This window comes from Balaenoptera physalus (assembly GCF_965194825.1).
Source record: "Balaenoptera physalus genome assembly, chromosome: 7".
NCBI lineage: Eukaryota > Metazoa > Chordata > Mammalia > Artiodactyla > Balaenopteridae > Balaenoptera > Balaenoptera physalus.
The window spans coordinates 360,436-383,636 of record NC_138886.1 but is presented as its reverse complement, the minus strand read 5'-3'; the positions used below and the strand labels follow the sequence as shown (position 1 = coordinate 383,636).

Below are 23,201 nucleotides of genomic sequence, written 5' to 3'. Positions count from 1 at the left end.
TGGGCGCGCGGCGGCAGTGGCGGCGGCAGCGGCGGGGGTGGCAGCGCGCGGCCGCCCCGCAGGGCCGCGGCATGGGACGGGTGCAGCTCTTCGAGGTCCGCCTGAGCCACGGCCGCGTCGTCTACAGCCCGGGGGAGCCGCTGGCGGGGGCCGTGCGCGTGCGCCTGGCGGCGCCGCTGCCCTTCCGAGGTGGGCGCGGGGTCCGGGAAGGGCCGCACCTGCGGCGGGCCGGGCGGGGCTCCGAAGCGGCGCGCGGCCGCTGGGCCCGGGACCCGCGAGGCCGGGGGCGCGCGTCCGGCTGCGGGGAGCGCCGCGGGGCGGCCGGCCGGGCGGCGGACCGCGGGGGTGGGAGGCCGGCGGCGGTCGGGGCGGAGCAGGGAGGCCCGGGTGGCCCAGTCCTTCCGCATCTGCCCTTCCTGTCCTCTCCGCCAAGGGCCGTCCAGACTCGGGGCGCGGGCTTCGAGCCTGTCTACTTCGCCGAAGGCCACTCTGACCTGGACCCGCGACGCCTCTGACCTTCCCTGTCGGGTCTCCGGTCCGCTGCGCCCCGCAGCTGCTGGGCCCTCACCTGGAGCCCGGCCCGCGCTGGGCTTTCTCTCCCATACACCCAGGCAGCCCCGCCGAGTGTGCAGGTCCCCGGGGGGGGGGCTGCAGGGCACTGCTTACACCCAGCCCGAGGCTAGTCCCTGAGGGCTGGGAGGATCTTGCTAATCGCTGCGTGCCGTAGGCCCCCGCCGTAGCGGGCATCTGGGAGCCGAACCTGAGCCCTCCTCGCCGGTCACTCTGCTGGCGCAGACATCTGGGACTTTGAGACCGGGGATCCGGTTGCTGCGGCGCCCCTAGCTAGGGCTCCCTGCCGGCGCTGGCCTCGTCTGCTGCCTGAGGTGTGAACCGGGCCCTGCGGGGGACATCACACCTGGTCCCTCTGGGCCGTGGGCGAACCGCAGCCTGGGCGGGGTCTCTCTCCTGACCCCGGCTCTGAGTGTGAGGTTGTGTGGTGTGTCCGTCCTGGGGCGCTTCTCTACCTTGGGGTGCTTGGCCAGAACCACAGCTGCCGGGCTTCCCTCTGGGCCTTGACCTTCCAGGCCCCCGTGTGGTTGACCGTTCAGCGCTTGGGGTGCCCGCTGAGGATGCAGAGCTGCCGTTCTCTCTGGGCAGCTGCCTCCTCCGTCCCGGACCGGTGACACCGCCCATCTCCGTAACGTGTCGCCTCTTTCCTGTCTCCCCAGTTGGAGTTTGGGGTTGGGTGGGGGTAGGTGTGCTTGTGGCAGGGACACCGGGGGGACAGTGCAGCTCTGCTCTGGGGCACAAGTGAGAGGTGAGTGCGGCTGGCAGGGCACAGGAAGGAGGGGTGGGCCGTGGCTGGAGGACAGACGGACACCAGAGAGATCCCACTCAGAGCTCTCCTCCTGGCTCGCTGCCCTGTCACCCCCTGTAGCTGGGGCTCAGGGCGAACAGGCTGTTGTTGACCACAGTGAAGGGGTGGCCTGAGCTGCGCGTGACTAACCTGGGCTGGTTAGAGCCCTGCAGCCTCCACGTGGTGGGTAGGATGTGGGTAAATGGACAGCTGGGCACCAGGAGGCTGAGGGAGTCCCTGACTGTAAGAGCCCTGAGGCGGGGAGGAGCAGGTCAGGTCACAGGCTGGAGAGTCCAGCAACCACTGGCCTCGCGCCAGAGAGGGTATTATTTTCAGGCTGCCCCCCAGGGGTAGGGGGGATGCTGGTGCTGGGGCCTCTGTAGGCCTCCGGCCCTGCCGGGGTGTGAGAGAGGAAAGACCATGGTTCTTGTTTTTCCTTTCCCTCAAAAGACACTTGTTGAGCTCCTGTTACCAGCCACTGATGCAATAGGGGGGCCCCCAGGAGGACATGGAGGGTGGGGGGCAGCAGGCCTCTAAACACTTGACTGAGTGTCAGTGATGGTCTGCACTCAGCCTTGGGGATGCCGGCTGCCTTGGAAGCTGATGTGGAAGAAAGCTGGAGAAGGAGCTGTTTTCCTGGAGACTGGGTCCAGCCCAGCCGGAGGCTGGGGGTCAGGCGGGGCTTCCAGTCAGGCGGGGCTGCCCTGCGTTCTGCTCTCGAGGTGGGCGACGAGGGAGGGTGGTGCCCGGACGACAGTAGCAGCCAGCTCCCAGCTCTGCCGGCTCCCTGGGCTCTAACCGTGGGCCAGATGCCATTCCCACTTCCCAAGGACCAATCCATCAGTCCTCATAGCAGCCCTGGGAGGTGGGCGTTGTCATTCCTTCGTGTTACAGATTTGGAAACAGGACAGAGGGAAGTGGCTTGCAGGCCAGAGCTGCAGTGAAAGGATGTGGCAGAGGCTGGGCTGACCCAGGTTTGAGGGAGCTGATGGAGGCTGGGACAGACCTTTGGGACCAGAGGGGGAGCAAGCAGAAGTCTTCATGTTCAGACTGCAGGTGGTACATAGGAGGAGGGCTGCTGGACAGGTGAGAGTGCTGGCTCAAGAGGAAAGTTCCAGAAGACACTCTGGCACAGGATCCGCATGATGATTCTCCTTAGAGAACCGGAGCAGCCCCAAACCTCCAGTTCCCCCTGCGCCTCCATTATTCCCCTGCGGAGGAGAGATTGGACAGGAATGGGAGTTTGTTTCCAGTCGGCGGTTGGAGGCTGCTCATCCAGGCAGGGTCCCCGAAGGGGGCCTCACAGCATGTGTGCAGAGGGGGCCCCGGCACAGTCGTTGGGAAGTGCACAGAGTTCGAGCCTGCCTGGAACAACCAAGGGCCGGTTTGTTTTTCTGGGGCCAGGTGCCACCCTGACTTGTTCACCTTAATTGTGTGGCTGGGTCCTGGCTGAGTGTGTGCCCGTTTCAGCCGCCCTGCTTTTGGACACGTAGGCTATGCCTAGATTGTTTGCTATTAGGAGCAGGGTTGAACAGGGTGAACAGGGTGAGATTCTAAGGGGAACTGCTGGATCCCTGGAACGCGTGTGTAAAATTACAGCAGATCTGCCTGCTCCTTCTCCAGGGCCTCCGTCGTATCAGCCGACAGGTTGATTGCTATAAGCAAGTGTCTGTTTTTCTACTTTCTCTACAACACGTATCAGAATGTTTAATATTTGCCAATCTGATGGGTTAAATGGTAAGTCATATGAGTTTCCGTGAGTTCTAGTGAGGTTAGACAGCTATTCCTTTATCTGCTGCTGTGTGAAAGTCACCTCTAAGTAAACAAATCATGCCTAAACTAAGTTGTTTAAAGCAACCATTTTATTATAACTTGGGCTGTTGTGGGTTAGGATTTTGGGCAGAGCTCGACAGGGTGATTCTTCAGCTCTGTGCCCCATCCACTGGGGTCACTTGACAGTGCTCAGCTGTCACTGGGCCAGTCTGGGGACCATTGCACCCCTTCCAGCACACTCCGTTGTTCCCAGCATTCCCAGGGCAGCCAGATTCAAGGGGGGACGCACCCTCTCCACGAGGAACGTTGCCAGCAGTGTGACGCCTGCAATCCACCAGGACGTCTTCTAGTTACTTTACAGTCAGGCTTCCCCTTCTCTGCTCCTTCCATGCCGTGCCTCTCTTGGGATGTGTTGGTCTGTAGGAGCACTGCTGGTGTCCCAAACCTCCAGGGTGGGAACTGTTCCAGGTCTGGCCCTAGGAGGGGATGACGGGTGGAGCGTGGATTAGAAATTAGGGCCGAGGTCCGGGTGGTGAGGCTGGGCTGGCACGGAGGCTGAGGGCCGGTCACTGGCGGTGCCGATGGGGCGGAGGCCGAGTCACGGGTTCGTGGAGGGCAGCCCAGTGCACTGTGGGACCAACAGGAGGCCTGCATCAGCAAGGTGGGGCCTGCGTGGGGAGACCACAGACAGACCTGGTGTGGCTGCCCCCAGCCCTGGGCACTTGAGACACTGCATTCTTCCTGCCTGATGGCTCTGTCAGGAGGGTGTCAAATTCCGAGTTACCTTCCCTTCACCGGTCCATCAGGTCAGGGGAGGATGGGCAGCTGGGCAGGCAGGCTAAAGTCTTTGGCCTTGACTCAGCCCTGCAGGGAGAGGAAGGAATGGAGGGAGCCACAGGGCTACCTGTCACTGAGCTCCCACCCCCTGCCCTGTTTGGGTCTCCAGCCGTGGTGTCCCCTCTGGTGACCAGCCTCTGCTGGGCCTGGTCCAGCCATGGCCTTCTGACCACAGTGGGCTCTGGACGGAGGAATTTGAGCTCCTGATCACAGGACGGAAGGCGGCAGCAACCCTGCTGCCTGGTTCCTGGTGTGCGTGCTTCCCCTGGGGAGTGGGGGGGAGGACCAAGCCATCTCGATGCAGAAATCAGCGCTCCTGGGCAGTACTGGCCCAGGAAGCCAAGGTGTCCCCACCCTCTGGTGTGCCAGACTGTTGGGTTCCTTATCTGCTCAGGCGGGTCTGACCACATTCCTGCAGCATGAGGGCTAATAGGTAGCTTCCTGGAGCCTGAAGGGGTGCCTCCCAGCCTAACTGACTTGCCTGAGAGGCAGCAGGAAGGTGGGGTCGGAGGTCAGCTGCCCCAAAGGCCTCTGTTCACCTAGGGTTTCCCAAGCATCCCTTGTAGGGAGCTGGGTTTTCACAGGTTTGGTTGGGTGGGGGCTGGGGCTGGGGGTTTGCCCAGGGGTCATCTGGGTGACCATCGGGGCCTTCACGTTCTGGACGGCACGACAGGTGGAACTCTGTGCCTCGCCACCCTGGCTCGCTGAGAGCACCTGAAGATGTGGCACGGACAGGAGGTGTCCTCTGGAGGGTAGCAGGCCATGTGCTGGCCTTCCCAGGGCCTAGCTGGGCGGTCCTGGGTGCTGCCGGTCCTGCCTGAATCCCTGTGCTGGGGCTAGGGAGGGGCCCAGGCCAGCCTGGTTGGGGCTCATGCTGTCCCCCCCTTGCAGCTATCCGGGTGACCTGCACGGGGTCCTGCAAGGTCTCCAACAAGGCCAATGACACAGCGTGGGTGGTGGAGGAAGGCTACTTCAACAGCGCTCTGTCCCTGGCTGACAAGGGTGAGTCTGGGAACCCGTCCCTCACCTCATCCCACTGAGAGTGGGGTCTGTCTGTCCACCTGACTTCCCCATCCGCCTCTGGCATCCCCGTGCTAGCCCACCCTCTCCCAGGACTGTGCACCTTGCTGGATTTCTCTCCCTGGCAGGCACAGGGCATTGCCTGATGGGGGCTGGTTGGCTGAAGAGGGCCAACTTCTCCTGGATTTGGATGGGCTCCGGCCCCCGGAACAGCTCTGCCCCCTCTCCTGTTCAAGCCAAGCTCTCATCCCCCATCCTGTGCCCAGGCCACAGCCCTGTGCTGCTGAGGTGCTGGAGACAGAGGCTGGGAGCCCAGCAGCCAGATGCAGTGTGAGCTGGTTGGCTGCAGGGCCTGCTTCTGTCCTGGGCCTTGTGAGGTCACCTTGTCCCCTCTCCCCTACCTCCCTTCTGTCTCTGCAGGGAGCCTGCCTGCTGGAGAGCACAGCTTCCCCTTCCAGTTCCTGCTTCCTGGTGAGAGCCCAGCCTGGCCAGGCCAGGTGGTGACAGTTGGCGAGGGTGGGTGGGAGGTGGGGTGGGGGGCAGTCGGGTGCCAGTCCCTGCTTTCTCTCCAGCCACAGCTCCCACGTCCTTTGAGGGCCCTTTTGGGAAGATTGTGCACCAGGTACGGGCCACCATCGACACACCACGTTTTTCCAAGGGTCACCAGTGCAGCCGCGTGTTCTACATCTTGAGCCCCCTGAACCTGAATAGCATCCCAGACATCGAGGTGAGCCTGGGGCAGTGGCCTCCTGGGTGGGGTAGGCCCACCCTTGCCTGACGCCCTGTCCCCAGCACAGGTGAGGCGGCCAGGGTCTGGAAGAGCAGCGGCCTCTCTGTCCTGAGCTGACCCCGAGGATCCCGCCTGCCCACACTTGCCAAACCCCCTCCCTGTTCTCCTCCCAAGCAACCCAATGTGGCCTCCACCACCAAGAAGTTCTCCTACAAGCTGGTGAAGACAGGCAGCGTAGTCCTCACCGCCAGCACCGACCTCCGAGGCTACGTGGTGGGGCAGGTGCTGCGGCTGCAGGCTGACATTGAGAACCAGTCAGGCAAGGACACCAGCCCTGTGGTGGCCAGTCTGCTGCAGGTCAGAGCCCCCTCGCCTGCTGGGCCCTGTCCCCATGGGGCAGAGGAGGGGTAGGTGGCTGGCCTGCCCAGGCTCACAGGCTGGCCCTTCCCCAGAAAGTGTCCTACAAGGCCAAGCGCTGGATTTATGACGTGCGGACCATCGCCGAGGTGGAGGGGGCCGGTGTCAAGGCCTGGAGGCGGGCTCAGTGGCAAGAGCAGATCCTGGTGCCTGCCCTGCCCCAGTCTGCCCTGCCGGGCTGCAGCCTCATCCACGTGGATTACTACCTGCAGGTGGTAGGGATACAGGGGTGGGGTGGGAGGAGGGGCCGGTGGCCTGGCTCCTCACTCGCACAACCTCCCCAGGTCTCCCTGAAGACGCCGGAAGCCATCGTGACCCTCCCGGTCTTCATCGGCAACATCGCTGTGAACCATGTCCCACTGAGCCCCCAGCCAGGCCAAGGCCTGGTGGTGCCCTCAGCGCCACCCCAGGAGGAGGCGGAGGCTGTGGCTGGTGGCCCCCACTTCTTCTCGGACCCTGTCTCCCTCTCCACCAAGAGCCACTCACAGCAGCAGCAGCCGCCTGCAGCCCTCGGCTCTGTGCCTGGCGCCCGTGAACCCCATCCTCAGGATGGCAGCCCTGCCCCCCACCCGTTGCCCCCTCCCTTGTGCATCTCCACAGGTGCCACCGTGCCCTACTTTGCAGAGGGTTCTGGAGGGCCGGTGCCCACGACCAGTACCTTGATCCTTCCCCCTGAGTATAGCTCGTGGGGCTACCCCTATGGTGAGTGGGGGCCTGGGGCCTGGCAGGGAGGGGGAGACACGGGCCCCATGCAGACCTGGCTTTCTCCCTCCAGAGGCCCCGCCATCCTATGAGCAGAGCTGTGGTGGTGTGGACCCTGGCCTGACCCCAGGGAGCTGACCCCATGTTGCCTTCTCCGGACGGACGGACGGACCTATGCCCTGGGACTAGGCTCCCAGGGCCTCGTGCCTTCGCTCCCGGCCTGGCCCGGCCCACTCAGGACCCGCCGCTGCTCGCCGTTCCTTGCGGCCTCTGCCTCCGGACCAGCCTCTGCCCTGACCAGCCTCTGCAGCCCCCCTGTAGTCGGCCTCTCCCCGGGGGTTGGGGCCTAGAGAGACTTGGTGTAAATAAAACGCTTCATTTGTAGAGCTGGGCACAGTGGCCTGTGGGGCGCCCTCCTCTGCCGGTGTGTGCGCGTGTTCCGGTAGTGGGTGTGCCCAGCCCCCGGGCTTCTCAGCCCCTCCCCTCCCTGCGGGTCTCGCCCCTCCCTATAGGGCACGCCCCCTCCTCTCCCCGTGGGACACGCCCCTCTTAGCCTAGCCCATCCATGCAGGACACGCCCCCTGCGGAGCACGCCCCGTTCAGCCCCGCCTCTCCCTGGGGGGCACGCCCCTCATCGGCCCCTCCCCTCCCCGCGGGACACGTCCCTCTCCTCGGCCCCGCCCCTTGTCGTCGTTTCCCCCCCCCCCCACTTCCGCTCTGGGTCCCTCCTCCTTCCGGGCGTCTTGGGCCGGAAGGTGGGTGGGGGAGCGATCCGGGCAGGGAGCAGAACCAGCTTTGGGAATCGCCCGTGGCGGTTAACCAGGGCCGGGGTAGGCGCTTGGCCTCCCGGTTCTGCTTCAGGATTTGCCCTCGGAGGCGGGCTTGCGTGTCTGGAGCCTCAGCATCAACTTAAGTGGCCTTGTGACGGGGAGAAGACCACCGCTGTTCCATTTTGTTAGCACACACCTTGGGCTAGCCGTCTGGCACCCACCACTCCAGGCCAGTTTAGACTTCGTGTGCCAGACGAAATCCGGTCGGGGTGAGGGAGCCGGCTTCCCCAGGTCCTTTACCCTTGGCCTCAAGTCTCCTGCCCCTGCCGTCACCACTGCCACGTCTGGCTCTGAGGGATGCTGCTTCTTGATTCCCACCCAAGTGCGAACACACAAGCCGCTCCCGAGGTCTACAATTCAAAGGACTGTTGTCTAGGACACAAGGAACCCGGGAGCAAATAAAAAGGGTACGGGAAAGCAGCGTTTCCCGAAGAGGCATTCTGCAGACGTTCCAGAGGGCCCGTAAACGCCCTGCGGGGCCGGGATCCTGGCGTGCTTTGGGAAACCTTGGAGGTGGCGTTAAGATAAGACTTCGGGTTCAAATTCCAGCCCTGCCGTATGGTGAAGGGTGGACCCTGGCTACGTGTGTCAGTTACCTTAATCTATAATAAGCTCATAGGACTATGAGGAGACGGGTTGAGCGCCCTGTCCCACATGATAGGAGTTTATTTCTTGTACATTTAACAGTCCAGAGGTGGCATAGCTGTAATTCTCAAGTCAATTCGAGGTTTCCACCCCTGGGTCCAGGATGGCTGTTGCAATTTTCACCATCACCCAGGTTACTGGTCTTGAACCTCCAACTTTTTTGGGGACAGGCTGAGAAGTAAATTGTATCACTTTTGCACACGTCCCACTGGCCACCCTTTACAGTCGGAAATGTACAGGCAGCCATGTACCCTAGAACTTTACCATTTGTGGGACAAGGAGAGGATGAATATTGGACAAAAACACAAAGCATGCCACAAGCATGCCATAACCTGTGAAACATCTACTAGAAGCTGTAGCCTCATGGTTGAGACTCTGCCTGTTTCAAATCCCATCTCTGCCTCCCGACAGTTGTGTGGCCTTGAAGGCACTCCCCTGCTTTGGTTTGCTTACTTACAGAATGTGGATGAAAACGACGTCCACCTCCCAGGACTGACCTGATGGTCACTGAGTCAACACGTAACACGTTATGTGCCGAGAAGAGCACCTAACATCATTGGTCGGCGATAATACCAGCATAGGGTGGGTCGGGCTGATGGTGCAGAATGGGAACATCACCTACTTCTGACAGATTCATTTACAGTCGGTCTTTGCCTAATGAAGGACTTTTTTTCACATCTTAACATCTATTCCTTCAACAAATATTTTGTCTCCTGCATGCCAAACATTGTTCTAGGTACTAGGGCACACAAAACAAAAATCCCTTACCTTTTGGACTTACATTCTAGTGGGGCAGACAGACAATATGGCAACGGGATGCTATGCAGTAAAAGAAAGCAAGGAAGTTTTGGGGTGCAGTATTGTTTTTAAATAGGGGCAAGGGGACATTTCCCTGAAGAGGTGGTATTTAAGACCCAAGGATTGTCAAGAAGTGAGCCACACAGATACCTGAGATAAAAGTGTTTCAGAGAAGGGGCAGACTAGGGCCCAAGGCAGGAGTTGAGAGAGAAAGGATGGTGCCAGAGAAGTAGGTGCGGGTGAAAGCTGGTGGAGCTGTGCAGGCTGTGGAGGAAGACCGCTCTTGAGCCTCCCGAACTGAGGCTCCAGACAGAGCTTGGGGTTCCCGGCCTGTCAGGAGCTGACTCAGGCTGTCCCCCCAAACCTGGGAAGGCTTCCTTGGTACTTAGGATCGTCCACTGCCTCCTCTGCAGCTGAGTGCACCGTCAGTGCACTTACTGGAATTTTCCTGGAGTCTCATGTTCTACGAGATTGAACCCTCACAGGAGTGAGGCCCAGATTACCTTTTGACTCAGGGCCTCCCCAGTTCCTGTTGTGAAGACTGGCCAGAGAACCCCAATTTCAGTCTATGCTTCTTTTCTCAACTGCCAAGGGATGGCAGAAACACGTCTGGCTATGGGGAGTGGGTGGCCTAAGCCAGTCTACGTGGTGCTGTTCAGTGAAGGCTGCTTGATATGCAGGAAAGGTCTCGCCCTGTGCATAACTGGGGGGCTTGCAGGAGGTTGGGGTGACCCGAGAGGCTGCCCAACTGGGGCCACCTCCTAACTGGAGCATCCCACCCCCGGCAAGCCTGGCATCTTCCCTAACCAGAGCGCAGCGCCCCCCCCCCCCCCCCCCCCGCCCCAACAGGGACAATCCTCCGCCTTGGACATTCCCCACCCGACCCACACTTCCCAACCAGGACACTGTCCCCAGCCAGGGCACAGCCTCTTAGCGGGGCAACTTCCCTAATCAGGGCATCCTCCCCGACAGTCCGGACATGCTTCCAGCCGAGCACCCCAGCATTGGGGCAGTCACTCTAACTGGGGCACCTCCCCCAACTGGAGCACAGCCAACGCAGGCAACCCTCCCCAAAGGGACATCCCCCCTCCCGCCTCAGGGCAGCTTTCTCAGTCAGGACCCCGCCAGGCACACCTCATAACCGAAGCACCCCCACCCCCGAGCTGGGCCATTCTCCCTAACCGGATGCAGCCGCAACTGGGGCACCCCTCCCAACCGGGCACAAGCCCCACCCGGGCACCGCCCTAGAACGCAAGTCCAAGTCCGCCTTCTGTGAAGGCAGACGAAATCGATGTGTGTCCGGGGTTAGAGGTCAGGGGTCCTTCCCCACCCCGGCCGGCCCGCTACAGTGCCTACGCAGAGAGAGAGAATATAGTGCAAACTGGAGGACTACGGGAGGACGACGTCCGGCGCCGCGCCGACCCCGGAAGCCCGCTGCGCCCGGCGCCACCCCCGTGGCCGGCCGTCGCGCTCCGGTTCCGGCCGGGGCAGGCCCGCGCCGCGGACGCCGCTCTCCGGCTGCAGCGCGCAGGCGCGGGGGCGGGCGCAGGCGCAGACGCGCGCGACCGGCCCCGCCCCGCCCTGGGCCGCGAGGCGCGGGCGGGGCGATGGCGCGCGGGAGGGGCGGGGCCACGCTGCGGGCCCGGGCCATGGCCGCCGCCGATGCTGAGGTGAGGAGCGGGCCGGCGGCGGGCGCGGGCACGGGCGCGGGCGTGGGGGCGGGGGCGGGCGCGGGCCGGCGGGCCGGGCGGGGCGGGCGCGCGGGCGGGGGCGCGAGCGGGCGGGGGGCGGGCTGGCCGGCGCCTCCCCGCCGCCGCCGCCGCCGCCGCCGCGCCTCAGGCCGAGGCCGGGCCGAGGTGGCCGGGCGTCCGGGCCGCGCTGCGCGGGGCGCGCTTTGTGCGGGCTGGCGGGCGAGATGAGGGCGCGGGTGAGGCGCGGGCGAGGCGGGGGCGCGGGCGAGGAGAGCCGCCGCCCGCCCCGCCCGCCCCGCCGGCGCCCCCCGCCCCCGGGCCGCGGCCGGGAGCCCCGCGGAAGGGGCGGAGGACAAAAGGGAAAGTGGGGCGAGCCGGCCAAGTTGGCGGCGCGAGCGAGGCGAGGTTGTGCGCTCCCGGCGCCGCTCTTGCGCCCGCTGACCTTTCACTTTGTTCCGAAGAGGATGGCTCGGTCTTGAAGGAAAAGTTGGCCGGGCCGGCGCGCTTCTCCCCGGACAATGCTGCCAGCCCCGGTGGCTGTCAGGAGCAGGAATGCACGACTTCGGTTGATTTCCAGGCAAACCGCTCACGCGGGCTTTGGATGTAAAAAGTTCCCATGCTTTTGTTAATGTTCCTGGCCTCCCCTTTGCTCGTTCTCAAGGATAGTTTTTCCCTTGCTTGTAGCGGCAGAGAAAGCAAACTCTTGTGAGATGGGCCACTAGCTTCCCGCAGAAGGGAGAAGCAGGCGGGAGGCGGTGTGCCCCGGGGAAGTGCAGAAACAGTGCGCTCTCCGGGCTGACACGAGGGACCAGTTTGGAAAAAAGTGATGATCTAGCAGTTTTTCTGTGAAATTACTCCATGTGTAATAACTGCGGGGACTTCTAAAGATCAGAAAGCTAAGGTGTGTGATAAGGCCCTTTTGCAATAACCTAGTGTGTAGACGTAGTATATTTTTATGCAGGTAATGCACAATCTTTTAACATTTAATTTTCCCTTGCAGTTTTGGAGGGTGTGGATGTAAGTAAACTGGGAAGGTGCAGGAAAGTTCCTAAATTCAACGCAAGGACTGTTTATTAGCACCTTCAACACTCAAGGAGTGTATTAGGCTCAGAAAAACAGAAAAGGTGAATTAGATAGCCCCAAGTCACTTGTAGGAGAAAAGATGTGTAGTGATTATGGTATCGTTTATTGAGCAACTTCCGGGCCCTGGGCGCTGCAAGCCCTTTAGGTAAGTCCTCTCCTTTAGCTTTCTCTGCTCTGTGCAGCAGGTACTGTTATTTTTTATTTAGCAGATGTGGGAAACAAGACTTGGAAGCGATTGAATGACTTGGCCTAGCCATTTACAGGATTAGCGCTTGTTTGGTGTCTGGCACATAGTAGGTTTTTAATTAATAATTGATGAACAAATCGCCCCAGATGTCTCTGATTCCACAGGCAGCCTTGAATAGAGGGCTTGACTGAGCCAACAGCAATGACAGCTTCTGTTTACTAAGCCCTTACCTGTGTCCAGCCGTGCCTTAGCTGCGTGAATTCACTCATTAAAGCCTGACAGTGATCTTTTGAGGTGGGTACTGTATATCCCCACTTGCACAGGAGGAAAACAGGCACAGTGTGGCCCCAGGTTACGGAGCTTGTGGTGGAGAAGATGGATGCAGGTGGTCTGCCTCCAGAGACTGTTGAGCTGTGTCTGTGGCGGTCACTTTAAGCTCATGGAAACTCTGGGCTTAGATTCGTGATCCTAAGTGTTTATTATGGAGGTGTACGTTAGGTGAGGGGCCTCCTGGACAGTGGGTAGGCATGGCGTCATCTGTTGCCACTAAATCGGCGAAATGGTTCCTGGGTCAGGGTTTCCCAGTTGCCAGATGATTAAACCAGAAAGTGGACACTTGAAATTTATCTGACTGTATATTTACTTTTCTTCTTTTCCTTGACCTAGAAAGAGGTCACCACTTTTTCACACTGAAAAGAACTGCTGAGGTAATGAAATGCATCCCCTGTTTTGTGGATTAGTAAGTGGGGGCTCCTGGGGAATGTATGTTCAGGGTCACCTAAGGGTTTTGACCCAGCAAGATGTTACCTTTCAGCAGGAGGGCCTTCCCAGGCAAATTCTGTGCTTTTCTAGCAGGGTGGCTACTACGTGTCCCTTTCTTTAACCTTGTTTTGTGTTTCTTAAAATAATGCACGTACATGCACAGAGTTTAGAAAGTCAGATAGTGCTAAAAGGCAGTAAAGAAGCTGCCATCCTCTCCTGCTTTTCAAGAGAGGCAGCAGCCACTCTTAGCCTTTGCCTCATGTTTCTAAATAACACGCTTGTGTTGTCATGCCTTCATTCACCAATTTTAGGCGTTATCTGTTGGCTTCCACTAATGGTAGATGACGATTTCAGTTCTCTCATACTCTGTCTCTCATTTAGGTAACTCACAGTTGTGGTTAAATCTATATCAGAATCTTCGTCAGTCTGTTCAGGTCATTTTTGTGCCGTGCCGAGCTGGATGGTAAACCACAATTGGATTTCTTTTCTTGGGCAGACTTTTTTACTTCCCTTGAGTTAGTAATTGCTTTATTTTTCATTGGCCTGATTCCCCTTGAACCTCGGAATAATGTTCCCGCACCTTTCATTCTGTAAAATGTTTCTCAATTTAAGTTTTTACCACTCAGCCCTGTCAGCTCACCAGCCGGTTTCACAGTGCTCCTCAGGCACCCCAGCCCAGACGGGATGCTTGTTTTCTGGGCCTGTGCACGTTGCTATCCTGGAGATTCTGGCCCCTTCCCTGCCTCTAATGCTCCCCTCTGTGTGTGTGTTCACTCACTCATGGTGGTGGAACTCAGTCTCCAGTAGCTTCCCAGTAGTTTGTTGGGAGGCAGACTTTTGGAACTTGCATGTCTGAAAATGTTTTGATTTTACCACTGCACTTAAAGAATAAGTTTGGCTGGACTTGGCATTCCAGGTTGCAAGTAATTTTGAAGTTATTGATCCAGTATCTTCTAGTTTTTGTTGTTGCTGTTGAAGTCCAGTTTGATTGTTTTTTTTTGGCCACACCGCGCGGCTTGTGGGATTTTAGTTCCCCAGCCAGGAATTGAACCCGGGCCCTCGGCAGTGAGAATGCGGAGTCCTAACCACTGGACCGCCAGGGAATTCCCCAGTTTGATTCTTAATCCTTAGTAAGCATTATTCCCACATCAAACTTTTAGGATCCTTGCATCCTTGATTTTCCTAATTTTCATGATAGGCCTTAGCTGTAGCCTTTTTTCATTTATCATACATGGTACTAAGCCCTGAAATCTGGGGATTGATGTCCTTTTATTTATAGGGAGTTCTTGTATTATGTATTTGAGATAGTTTGTTCTCTACTATTTTCTCTGTGTTCTCTTTTTCCAATTCCTTTATTTGTTTGTTTTTTTTTATAAATTTATTTTATTTATTTATTTTTTGGCTGCATTGGGTCTTCATTGCTGTGCGCGGGCTTTCTCTAATTGAGGTGAGCGGGGGCTGCTCTTCGTTGCCGTGCGTGGGCTTCTCATTGGGGTGGCTTCTCTTGTTGCAGAGCACAGGCTCTAGGCGCACGGGCTTCAGTAGTTGTGGCACGTGGGCCCAGTAGTTGTGGCTCGCGGGCTCTAGAGCTCAGGCTCAGTAGTTGTGGCGCACGGGCATAGTTGCTCCGCAGTATGTGGGATCTTCCTGGACCAGGGCTTGAACCCGTGTCCCCTGCATTGGCAGGCGGATTCTTAACCACTGAGCCACCAGGGAAGCCCCCCAATTCCTTTATTTGAATGTTGGACTTCCTGTCCTTAATATTCTAATTTTTAAACATCTTTTCTCCTCGTCATGTCTTGATCTTTTTGTTCTACTTTTTGGGAGTGTGTTTGACAATTTTCCAATTTGTTACTGAATTTTTAACTTCTTTCATATTTTCATGTTCTTTACTGTTCTTTGTTCCTTTTTAAATGCCTGCTGTTATTGTTTTATGTATACAGTATCTTTGCTTATCTCTTAATTTCAGTTAAATTTTTAAAATTACAGTTAATTTTTTAAAAAATTAAAAAAATAAAATTAAATTTTGTTTCCTGCACTTTTTCTGTTTCCTGTGCATTCCTCTTTGCTGTTGTATCTTTTGGTCTCTTTCATTCTTGCTGGAAACCCTTCTTCCAATGTCTGGTGATCCTTGGCTGTTTATTCATCTTTATGAATAAAGTACTAAAAATGGGAAGCTGAGTGTATTGGGGGGCTTGTTTACTTGTTACTTTCACTGGAGGGTCATGACTAATGTTTTTTTTTTTTTAGTGGCTCTCCTCCAAATGTTACTGTCCTCTGGTTCGGTTTCCTTGGAAAGGGAGCCTTCAGTCTCTGCCTTTTGGGATGGATGTTGGAGCTAGGTTAAAGGGCAGGGGGAAGGGGAGGGCCTTCCTAGGGTTCACTGGGTAGCCTTTGCCTAATTCTCTTGCTTTCAGTGAGGTGCCTACTCCTGTCTTTCTTTGTGCTGCTCTCCCCAAGTGTGGTACATTCTGGTGGCTTGTGGCTATAGAAGAGTGCTTGTCTGAGTGTGCAGGAGGGGCCCGGGGAGTTGAGAGTCCAACATTCCTTACTTGGAGTTTTACACCACATCCCTTTTCAGCTTCAGGCATCACCTCCGGCTTTAGAGACTTTCCGTGGTTCTGTGGGGCCAGTCAGCCTGCTCCTCAGCAGTGACTACCTTGTTAGGTTTCCCCTTCCTCTGCTCTGTGGAGTGATCGAGGTTTCCTCCAGCCTCCGTCTTCCTATTCATGTTTCGTGTAGGGGTTTGAAATGTTTCCTAGGTGGAGTGCATGTTTCTCTTTCCTGTTCTTGTCTTTTGTTGATCTTTTGATAACAGAAGGGAGTGGAAAGTCTGTTCTGCATCCAGAAATCAGAAGCATTTGCTATAAATCTTGAGAAGCAGATTTTCACCCACACTAAAAGCACAGCTATCCTGTGGAAAGGGCTGCCCATCTCAGATCTTACTATGTAGTATGTGGTTCTGGATCATAACCAGGGAAGGTTCTGGAGTCATAACAGAGGTTAGCAAGGGCAATAAACGTACCTCAGCCCTGATGCCCAAAAGGACATCTGTGGGTAGCTTAGTTGTTGGAGATCCCACACGTGGTCCATGCCGCAATGGGGGCCAGAGCCCCCGCTTACTGCCATATCACAAAACGGTTTTGTGTGTTTGACCACATTTTACTGAGTTTGTCTTTGAAAATAATTTAGCTTATGGGAACCGTATTTTGGGCTCTTCCCTTTAGGAACTTTATGTTATTTGCTATTTCATGGGACTTAGCATGTTTGATGGGTGCCATTATCTTACGGTAGGTGGGCAGTTTGGTTTCAGTTTACATTGCTTGCTCAGCAAATCACATAGGGAATGGTGATTGGAGCCCAGTTATTTTGGCCTACCGCAGGGTGGTACAAAGGGCATGAGTTCCAGAGTTGAGAAGTTCTCCCACTTACTGTCCCACTTTTATTTAACTTCTAGTATTTTCATTTATTAAAACAAAACAAAAACAAAAAAGTCTTCAGAGGTTTTGGATTTTAAAACACAAAAGATGAAGTGGTTCTTTTTTTTTTTTTTTTTTAAATATTTATTTATTTATTTGGCTGCGCCGGGTCTCAGTTGTAGCACGTGGGATCTGCGTTGCGGCATGTGGGCTCTTGTAGTTGCGGCATGCGGGATCTAGTTCCCCGACTAGGGATCGAACCCGGGCCCCCTGCATCGGGAGCGCGGAGTCTTAACCATTGGACCACCAGGGAAGTCCCTGAAGTGGTTCCTTTAACTCTTCAAAGGTGGCATTTCCTTTGAAGTGGTGTCTTCCTAGATAAGAAGTCAGAAGTCACTTTCCCTGTAACATCACTGTCAGTTGATGTTTTACTTTGGAAAAGTTTTTGGACTGCTTTCTGCATCCCACTTTTAATAGGTTTATAAGTTCTGATCAGAGTATATTTAAAATGCTCTTTCCAAGTGGTCTCTAAGCACTGTTGAGCCCCTTCTCTTTATGAGGTGCTATTCTAGATACTGTATAAGAGGATATGCAAGTTTATGAGATTGGTCTCTGATTTCACAAAAGTTAAAGAGTGTGATAGAGCAAATATTACCAAGCGGGAATTGAGATGGAATCAGTTCAAAGTAAACAAGAAAAGGCCCGTGCTGTTGCGCTAATTGCTGCAGGCAGACTTGTGTTGGGAAAGGCCGCTTGAGGAAAGTAAGTTAGTCTGGGTCCTAAAGGAGATAAGACGTGAAATGGAAGTGCAAGGTACAGTAGTACATTTCAAAAAGAAATCAGGCATTTTAGAAAATGTAGAAAATTGAAACCTAGAAATCTAAGAATACCAAATATTTGTCATCTGTTTGTTTCTGATCTGTCTGAGTGTGCACGTTCGTACCTAAAATCGGCTGTAATCAGTGAGTGCGTGCTGTCTGCACTCTTCTTTCACGGATCATCTCACGTGCTTCTGTGTCTTCTAACATTTTCAGTAGCCACGTGGTGTTTGTTTTATAGGTGTCCCAGCTTCCTCGGTTATGGGTTGTGACACTGAAGCCTTTGGTACGCGGTGGAATTATGGGTCAGAAGGGGCACGAGCTGAAGCTGGACAGGTGGGGTCGGGTCATTGAGGGCCTTGTCGCTGTGGTAACAAGTTGATGGTCTCCTGAGCAGTATAGACAGTCAGCGAGGGATTATTTTAGGGATTCACATTTTAAAAAGACGATGGAAGCAGGGAGACCGCTGAGTAGGCTTGGGCCCTGTGGTGGACTGAGTCAAGGCATATGTGTTTAAATTTATCTTGAGTAGATGAGTTAGTTACATGGTTCAAAATTGAAAAAGTATAAAATTATAAAGTGAAACATCTATCTCTTTGTCCTCTAACCACTCAGTTCTTCTCTTGGCAGGCTACCAGTATTATAATTATTGAGCGTATACAGACAAATGCATATGTAGATATTTCAGAATTTTTATTGGGGAACTTTTTCATACCTACTCAGAAGTAGATATGGTGGTAGAATGAGCCCCATGTTCCTGTCCCCCGACATCAACAGTTGTCTCCTCATGGCCACTCCCCAATCCATCCTCAAATATTTTGAAGCAGTTCTTAGATATATTTTATCTGTATTTCAGTTAATATAGATATTTCAGTCAATAAATATTCAGTCACTGTTCAGATTTTTCATTTCATTTCAAAATATGGTCTATTCATTGCCCTTGATAGGTATCTCTTAATTCTCAGTATATCGATTTCCATGTCTTTATTTTTCTCTTGCAATTAAGTTTTTAAAAAAAAAAATTTATTTATTTGGCTGCACCAGGTCTTAGTTGTGGCACGAGGGATCTTCGTTGTGGCATGTGGACTTTTTAGTTGAGGCATACAGGATCTAGTTCCCCGGCCAGGGATCGAACCTGGGCCCCCTGCATTGGGAGTGCTGAGTCTTACGCACTGGACCACCAGGGAAGTCCTGCAATTAAGTTTTTAAAATTAATTAATTTTTTTGGCTGCGTTTGATCTTCGTTGCTGTGCGCAGGCTTTCTCTAGTTGCGGCGAGCGGGGGCTACTCTTCCTTGCGGTGCGCGGGCTTCTCATTGCTGTGGCTTCTCTTGTTGCGGAGCACGGGCTCTAGGTGCGTGGGCTTCAGTAGTTGTGGCTTGCAGGCTCTAGAGCACAGGCTCAGTAGTTGTGGTGCGAGGGCTCGGTTGCTCCGCGGCATGTGGGATCCCGGACCAGGGCTCGAACCTGTGTCCCCTGCATTGGCAGGTGGATTCTTAACCACTGAGCCACTAGGGAAGTCCCCGTAATTAAGTTTTGAAGATAATGGTTTATGTGTCCCAAAGTTTCCCATAACCTTGATTTCGCTGATGACATTCTTACCATGTTGTTTAACATGTTCCTTTGTCCTCTACTCCCTGCCATTTTTATTTAAGATCTAGAGCTGCTGCTTTCCAGTATGATATCCACTCCTACATGTGGCTCTTCAGCAGTCCAGATGTGGTTAGTGTGAATTGAGATGTGCTGTAAGTGCAGAATACATGCAGAATTTGCAAGACTTAGTGTGAAAGAGAGAATGTGAAGTATCATGTTAATACTTTAAAAAATATTGTTTGCATGTTGAAATATATATTTTGGATGTATTAGGTTAAATAACATTTATTAAAAGTAATTTGTGTTTCTAATTTTTCTTTTTTTTTTTCTGCAACACGGCATGGCATGTGGGATCATAGTTTCCCAAGTAGGGACCACACGCGTGCCCCCTGCATTAGAAGGCGGAGTCTTAACCACTGGACCACCAGGAAAGTCCGTCTAATTCCTTTTTTAAATGTGGTTACTAGAAAATTAAAAATTACGTACGTGGCTCACATTATCTTTCCATTAGCTCTGGGCTGGGGGCTCCATCAGATGTATAATAGGTTTGTCTTTTAAAAAATTTTAGCAAGAATATGTCATAACTGGTATTAAGTTTTTTATCAGGCACTGTAAATCTTGCTTTGTGATATTAACAGTCATCGATATTCATTGCTCAGAATCGTTAACTCATTAGGGGTTGCAAAATGGAAGTCTTTATTCGTTAGCTGGAATACTTATACAAAGAAGAACTGTTTAGTGACATGAAGTACAGTTCATATGGGCAGGAGGTATAGATTCTTGATACTGTTGATAGAGGGACTGACACCCAGTAGTAGCCTCCTAATAAGTGCTAGCCTAAGAAAGGCCAGAGAGCTCTCTGTCCTGTGTAGTTTGAAAATTGTTTGCTAAGCTGGTTGTTAAGATGATTTCTCTCCTTGGAGTCTAGGTCCTCTCCTCTCCATCAGATTCCAAGGCTGGCATTTAGGCTTAGAGAGTCTTGGTTACTTCCTCATCCTTGCTGTTTGCCTGTGTTCTGTGAACTCCTTGAACACTAGGGTGAAACACAATGCCAGTTGTCATATGGGCCAGTGAATGATCAGGAGTTCCCCTACCTCTGGCTCAGTCTGCCCTTCTGTTTCCTTCTCTTGTAGAAATGGTCTGCTCGAATCTGTCTTTATGGTTCTGTAGTATCTGTCACCATATCTTTACCAGATTCAATAGCAATAAGTCATGTAACCAAAGCATGAAGACTATTTTTTTGGAAATTGTATTAATATATGACACACATACAGAAACATGCACACATTATGTGTCTAGTGTCATATATGTCTCTAGACCCTAGATCAAGCAGGGAACATTACCAGAACCACAGAAGCCCCCCTGGGCTCCTTGCAGTTGCCGTGTACTTGCCCAAAGGTCACTGCTATCCTGACTTCTGTTACCTTGATTCATTTTGCCTGATTCTGAACTTTGTATAAAGGACATCATGCAGTGTGTACTCATGTTTGCCTTCTTTTGATCAACATTTTGTCTCTAGGATTCATCTACGTTGCTGTGTACTGTGGTAGTTTGTTCATTCTCATTACTGTATAATATTCCATTGTCTGGATATAGCACAGTTTCATTATTAATTGTACTATGCATGGACGTTTGAGTTGTTTCAAGTTTTGGGGTATTCAGATAAGGTGATGTGAACATTCTTATATGTGTCTTTTGGTGAACATAGGTGCATGTTTCTGTGGGTGTATGCCTAGGAGTGGGGGTGTTGAGTCAAGGAATGTGCATACGTATCCAAGGTGGTTGTACCAAAGTACAAGTGTAAGGAAGCGCCAGTTGCTCTAAATCCTTGCTAACACTTGATACTGGTTTGTCTTTTTCTTTTTAGCCATTCTGGTAGGTGTGTAGTGTGTCTTATTGCGGTTTAATTTGCATTTTCCTGATGACTGTTGATGTTAAGCACCAGTATGCTTTTTGATTATTTTGTTTAGACACTTTTGGGGTATGCCTGCATAAACTTTTTTTTTTTTTTCCTGCTGGGGGGGTATTTTATTCCTTTATGTGGATGAATGATATTCCATTGTATGAGTATACTGTGTTTTATTTATACATTTATCAGTTGCTTCCTTTTTTTGGCTATGGTGACTAATACTGCTATGAACATTCATCAACAGTGTTTGTATACACATACGTTTTCATTTCTCTTGGGTGTGTACCTAGGAGTAGATTTGCTGGGCATGTGTTAACTCTGTGGTAAGGAACTGCCAAACTGTTTTCCATAGCAGCTTTAGCATTTTACATTCCTATCAGCAGTGTATGAGGATTCCAGTTTCTCCACATTCTTGCCAACACTTGTTATTAACTGTCTTTTAGATTATAGCCATTCTGTTGGATGTGGTGTGGTATCTCATTGTGCTTTTGATTTGGATTTCCCCTAATGACTAATGATGTTGAGCATTTTTTATGTGCTTATTGGCCATTTGTGTATCTTCTTTACAGAAATGTCTATAGAAATCCTTTGCCCATTTCAGTTGGATTGTTTCGGTGGTAAGTTGTAAACATTTTTTGTATATTGAAGATTGTAGATACAAATCCCTTATCGATATATGATTAGGAAATATTTTTTCCCATTCTGTAGGTTGTCCTTTCACTTTCTTGATAGTGTTCTTTGAAGCGCCAAATGTTTTTAATTTTGATGAAGTACAGTTTATCTATTTTCTTCTTTGTGTTTTTGGTGTCATATCTAACAGTCCATTGCCAAATCCATTGTTAGGAAGTTACCACTGTGTTTTCCTCTGAGTTTTATAGTTTTAACTCTTATATTTTGGGCTGTGATCCATTTTGACTTAAATTTTTGTATGGTGTGAGGTAGGGGGTCCAACTTTATTCTTTGCAAGTGGAGATCTAGTTGTCCTAGAACCACTGGTTGAAAGGCTGTTCTTTCCCCCACTGGCTTGTCTGGACACCTCTGTTGTAAATCAATTGACCATAAATGTCAGGACTCGTTTCTGGACTCTTAGTTCTAGTACATTGGTTTATATGTCTGTCCTTATATCAGTACCACATGATCTTGAATACTGTAGCTTGCGAAGTATGGGTTTACCAACTTTGTTCTTGCTCTTCTGGGTCCCTTGCAATTCCATATGAATTTTAGGATTAGCTTGTCCATAGCTGCAGAAAGCCTTCTAGGATTTTGTTAGGGATTGCCTTGATTTTGTGATTCACTTTGGGGAGCACTATTGTCATAATTATATTTAGTCTAACAGTCCATGAACACAGGGTGTTTTTCCATCTGTTTAGGTCTGCTTTACCTTCTTTCAATGTCTTTTTTTTTTTTTCCTTAGTCAGTTTAGCTAGAGTTTTGTCAATTTTGTTATCTCTTCAAAGAATCAACTTTTGGTTTTGTTGACAGTTTCTGTTTTTCTTTATTCTTTCTTTTTTTAGGTGGGGGGGGGAGGAGCTGCCGTGCTGCACAGCATATGGGATCTTAGTTCCCCGACCAGGGACTGAACCTGTGCCCCGTGTAGTGGAAGCGCAGAGTCCTAACCACTGGACCGCCAGGGAATTCCCAGTTTTCTGTTCTCTATTTTTAAATTTCCACTCTATATTATTTCTTCTGCTTCCTTTGGGTTTAGTTTGCAGTTTCTGGGATCGTTTTTTGTGTGTAAAGCATGAGGTGTAGGGAGCAGGATTCATTTTCTTTCATATGGGTGTGTCCTTGAACCAGCACCATTTATTAAAAAGACCACTCTTTACCCACTGTACGTCCGTGTTGCTTTTCCCATAAATGAGAAAAAACCACAGATGTGAGGCTCTAGAATAGACTTTTTCTGTAGTAAGTCCTTACTATCTTCTGTTGTCAGCATTTTTTTTTAAACAAGGAATATTCTTATCTATTTAGGCTGCGTTGCGTCTTAGTTGCAGCATGTGGACTCCTTAGTTGCGCATGTGGACTCATAGTTGCGGCATGCAGGATCTAGTTCCCCAACCAGGGATCAAACCTGTACTCCCTGCATTAGAAGGCGGAGTCTTACCCACTGGACCACCAGGGAAGTCCCTGCTGTCAGCCTTGATAACAGGTAGAAGGTCACTAAATAGTTGAAGTCCGGTGACGTTTTCTTTAGGGTTGAAGCTGTGTGTTCAGTCCCCCTGTGCAGGCTGTTTTCCCTGCCCATGTAATGGGATACAGAGGGGAAGGGGAAGGTGGATGGTGTGTCTCACAGCCCACACCTGGACGTCGTCGTGGTTGTTCGCTGTAGAAGTGAGACCAGGTGTCGTGTTGAGACTGTAGACTGTTTGCCAGACAGTCAGCATTCACCTGCCAGCCTCACCTTGACCTTTGGCACATCTTGCAGGTCCCTGTAGTCCTCTCCCTGTCGCGTGGGCTCGTGGTGACAACACACTCCAGGTGCCTGGCTCAGAGCAGGTATTTAGATGATCGTGCCCTCCTCCTCCTCCTCCAGTCTTTTCTTCCACACACGTCGTTTGGTATCCTGCGATGTGCATGGCACAGTGTTTGGGTTGAAGGACGCACTGGCAGAGAGGGAGCCATGGGAGAAGC

The 23,201-nt window shown here is 52.8% G+C and overlaps 2 protein-coding genes across 13 annotated transcripts in view; both read left to right on the top strand.

The window, feature by feature from the left end:
* On the top strand, positions 1–7,220 carry ARRDC1 (arrestin domain containing 1). Of its 3 annotated transcripts, none has more exons than XM_082469410.1 (8): positions 1–189; positions 4,859–4,969; positions 5,408–5,458; positions 5,560–5,714; positions 5,892–6,074; positions 6,170–6,346; positions 6,419–6,836; positions 6,910–7,220. In XM_082469410.1, exons 1-8 carry the CDS (start codon positions 72–74, stop codon positions 6,972–6,974), a joined length of 1,278 nt encoding a protein of 425 aa, XP_082325536.1. In that variant the 5' UTR covers positions 1–71; the 3' UTR covers positions 6,975–7,220. The 3 variants fall into 3 exon arrangements, with proteins under 3 accessions (XP_082325536.1, XP_082325537.1, XP_082325535.1); XM_082469411.1 differs by having other exon boundaries at positions 6,890–7,220; XM_082469409.1 differs by having other exon boundaries at positions 6,419–7,220.
* Positions 7,221–10,664: 3,444 nt separating this feature from the next.
* EHMT1 (euchromatic histone lysine methyltransferase 1) overlaps positions 10,665–23,201 on the top strand; it is a 151,929-nt gene continuing 139,392 nt past the window's right edge. For 2 of the 10 annotated variants that reach the window (XM_082469404.1, XM_082469399.1), the window contains exon 1: positions 10,665–10,779. In XM_082469404.1, the coding sequence (XP_082325530.1) occupies positions 10,717–10,779 (63 nt within the window). In that variant the 5' untranslated portion in view covers positions 10,665–10,716. Of the gene's footprint in view, positions 10,780–11,904; positions 12,029–21,167; positions 21,188–23,201 lie in introns of those variants that run through there. The other 8 variants (XM_082469403.1, XM_082469398.1, XM_082469402.1 and 5 more) reach the window with 7 other exon arrangements.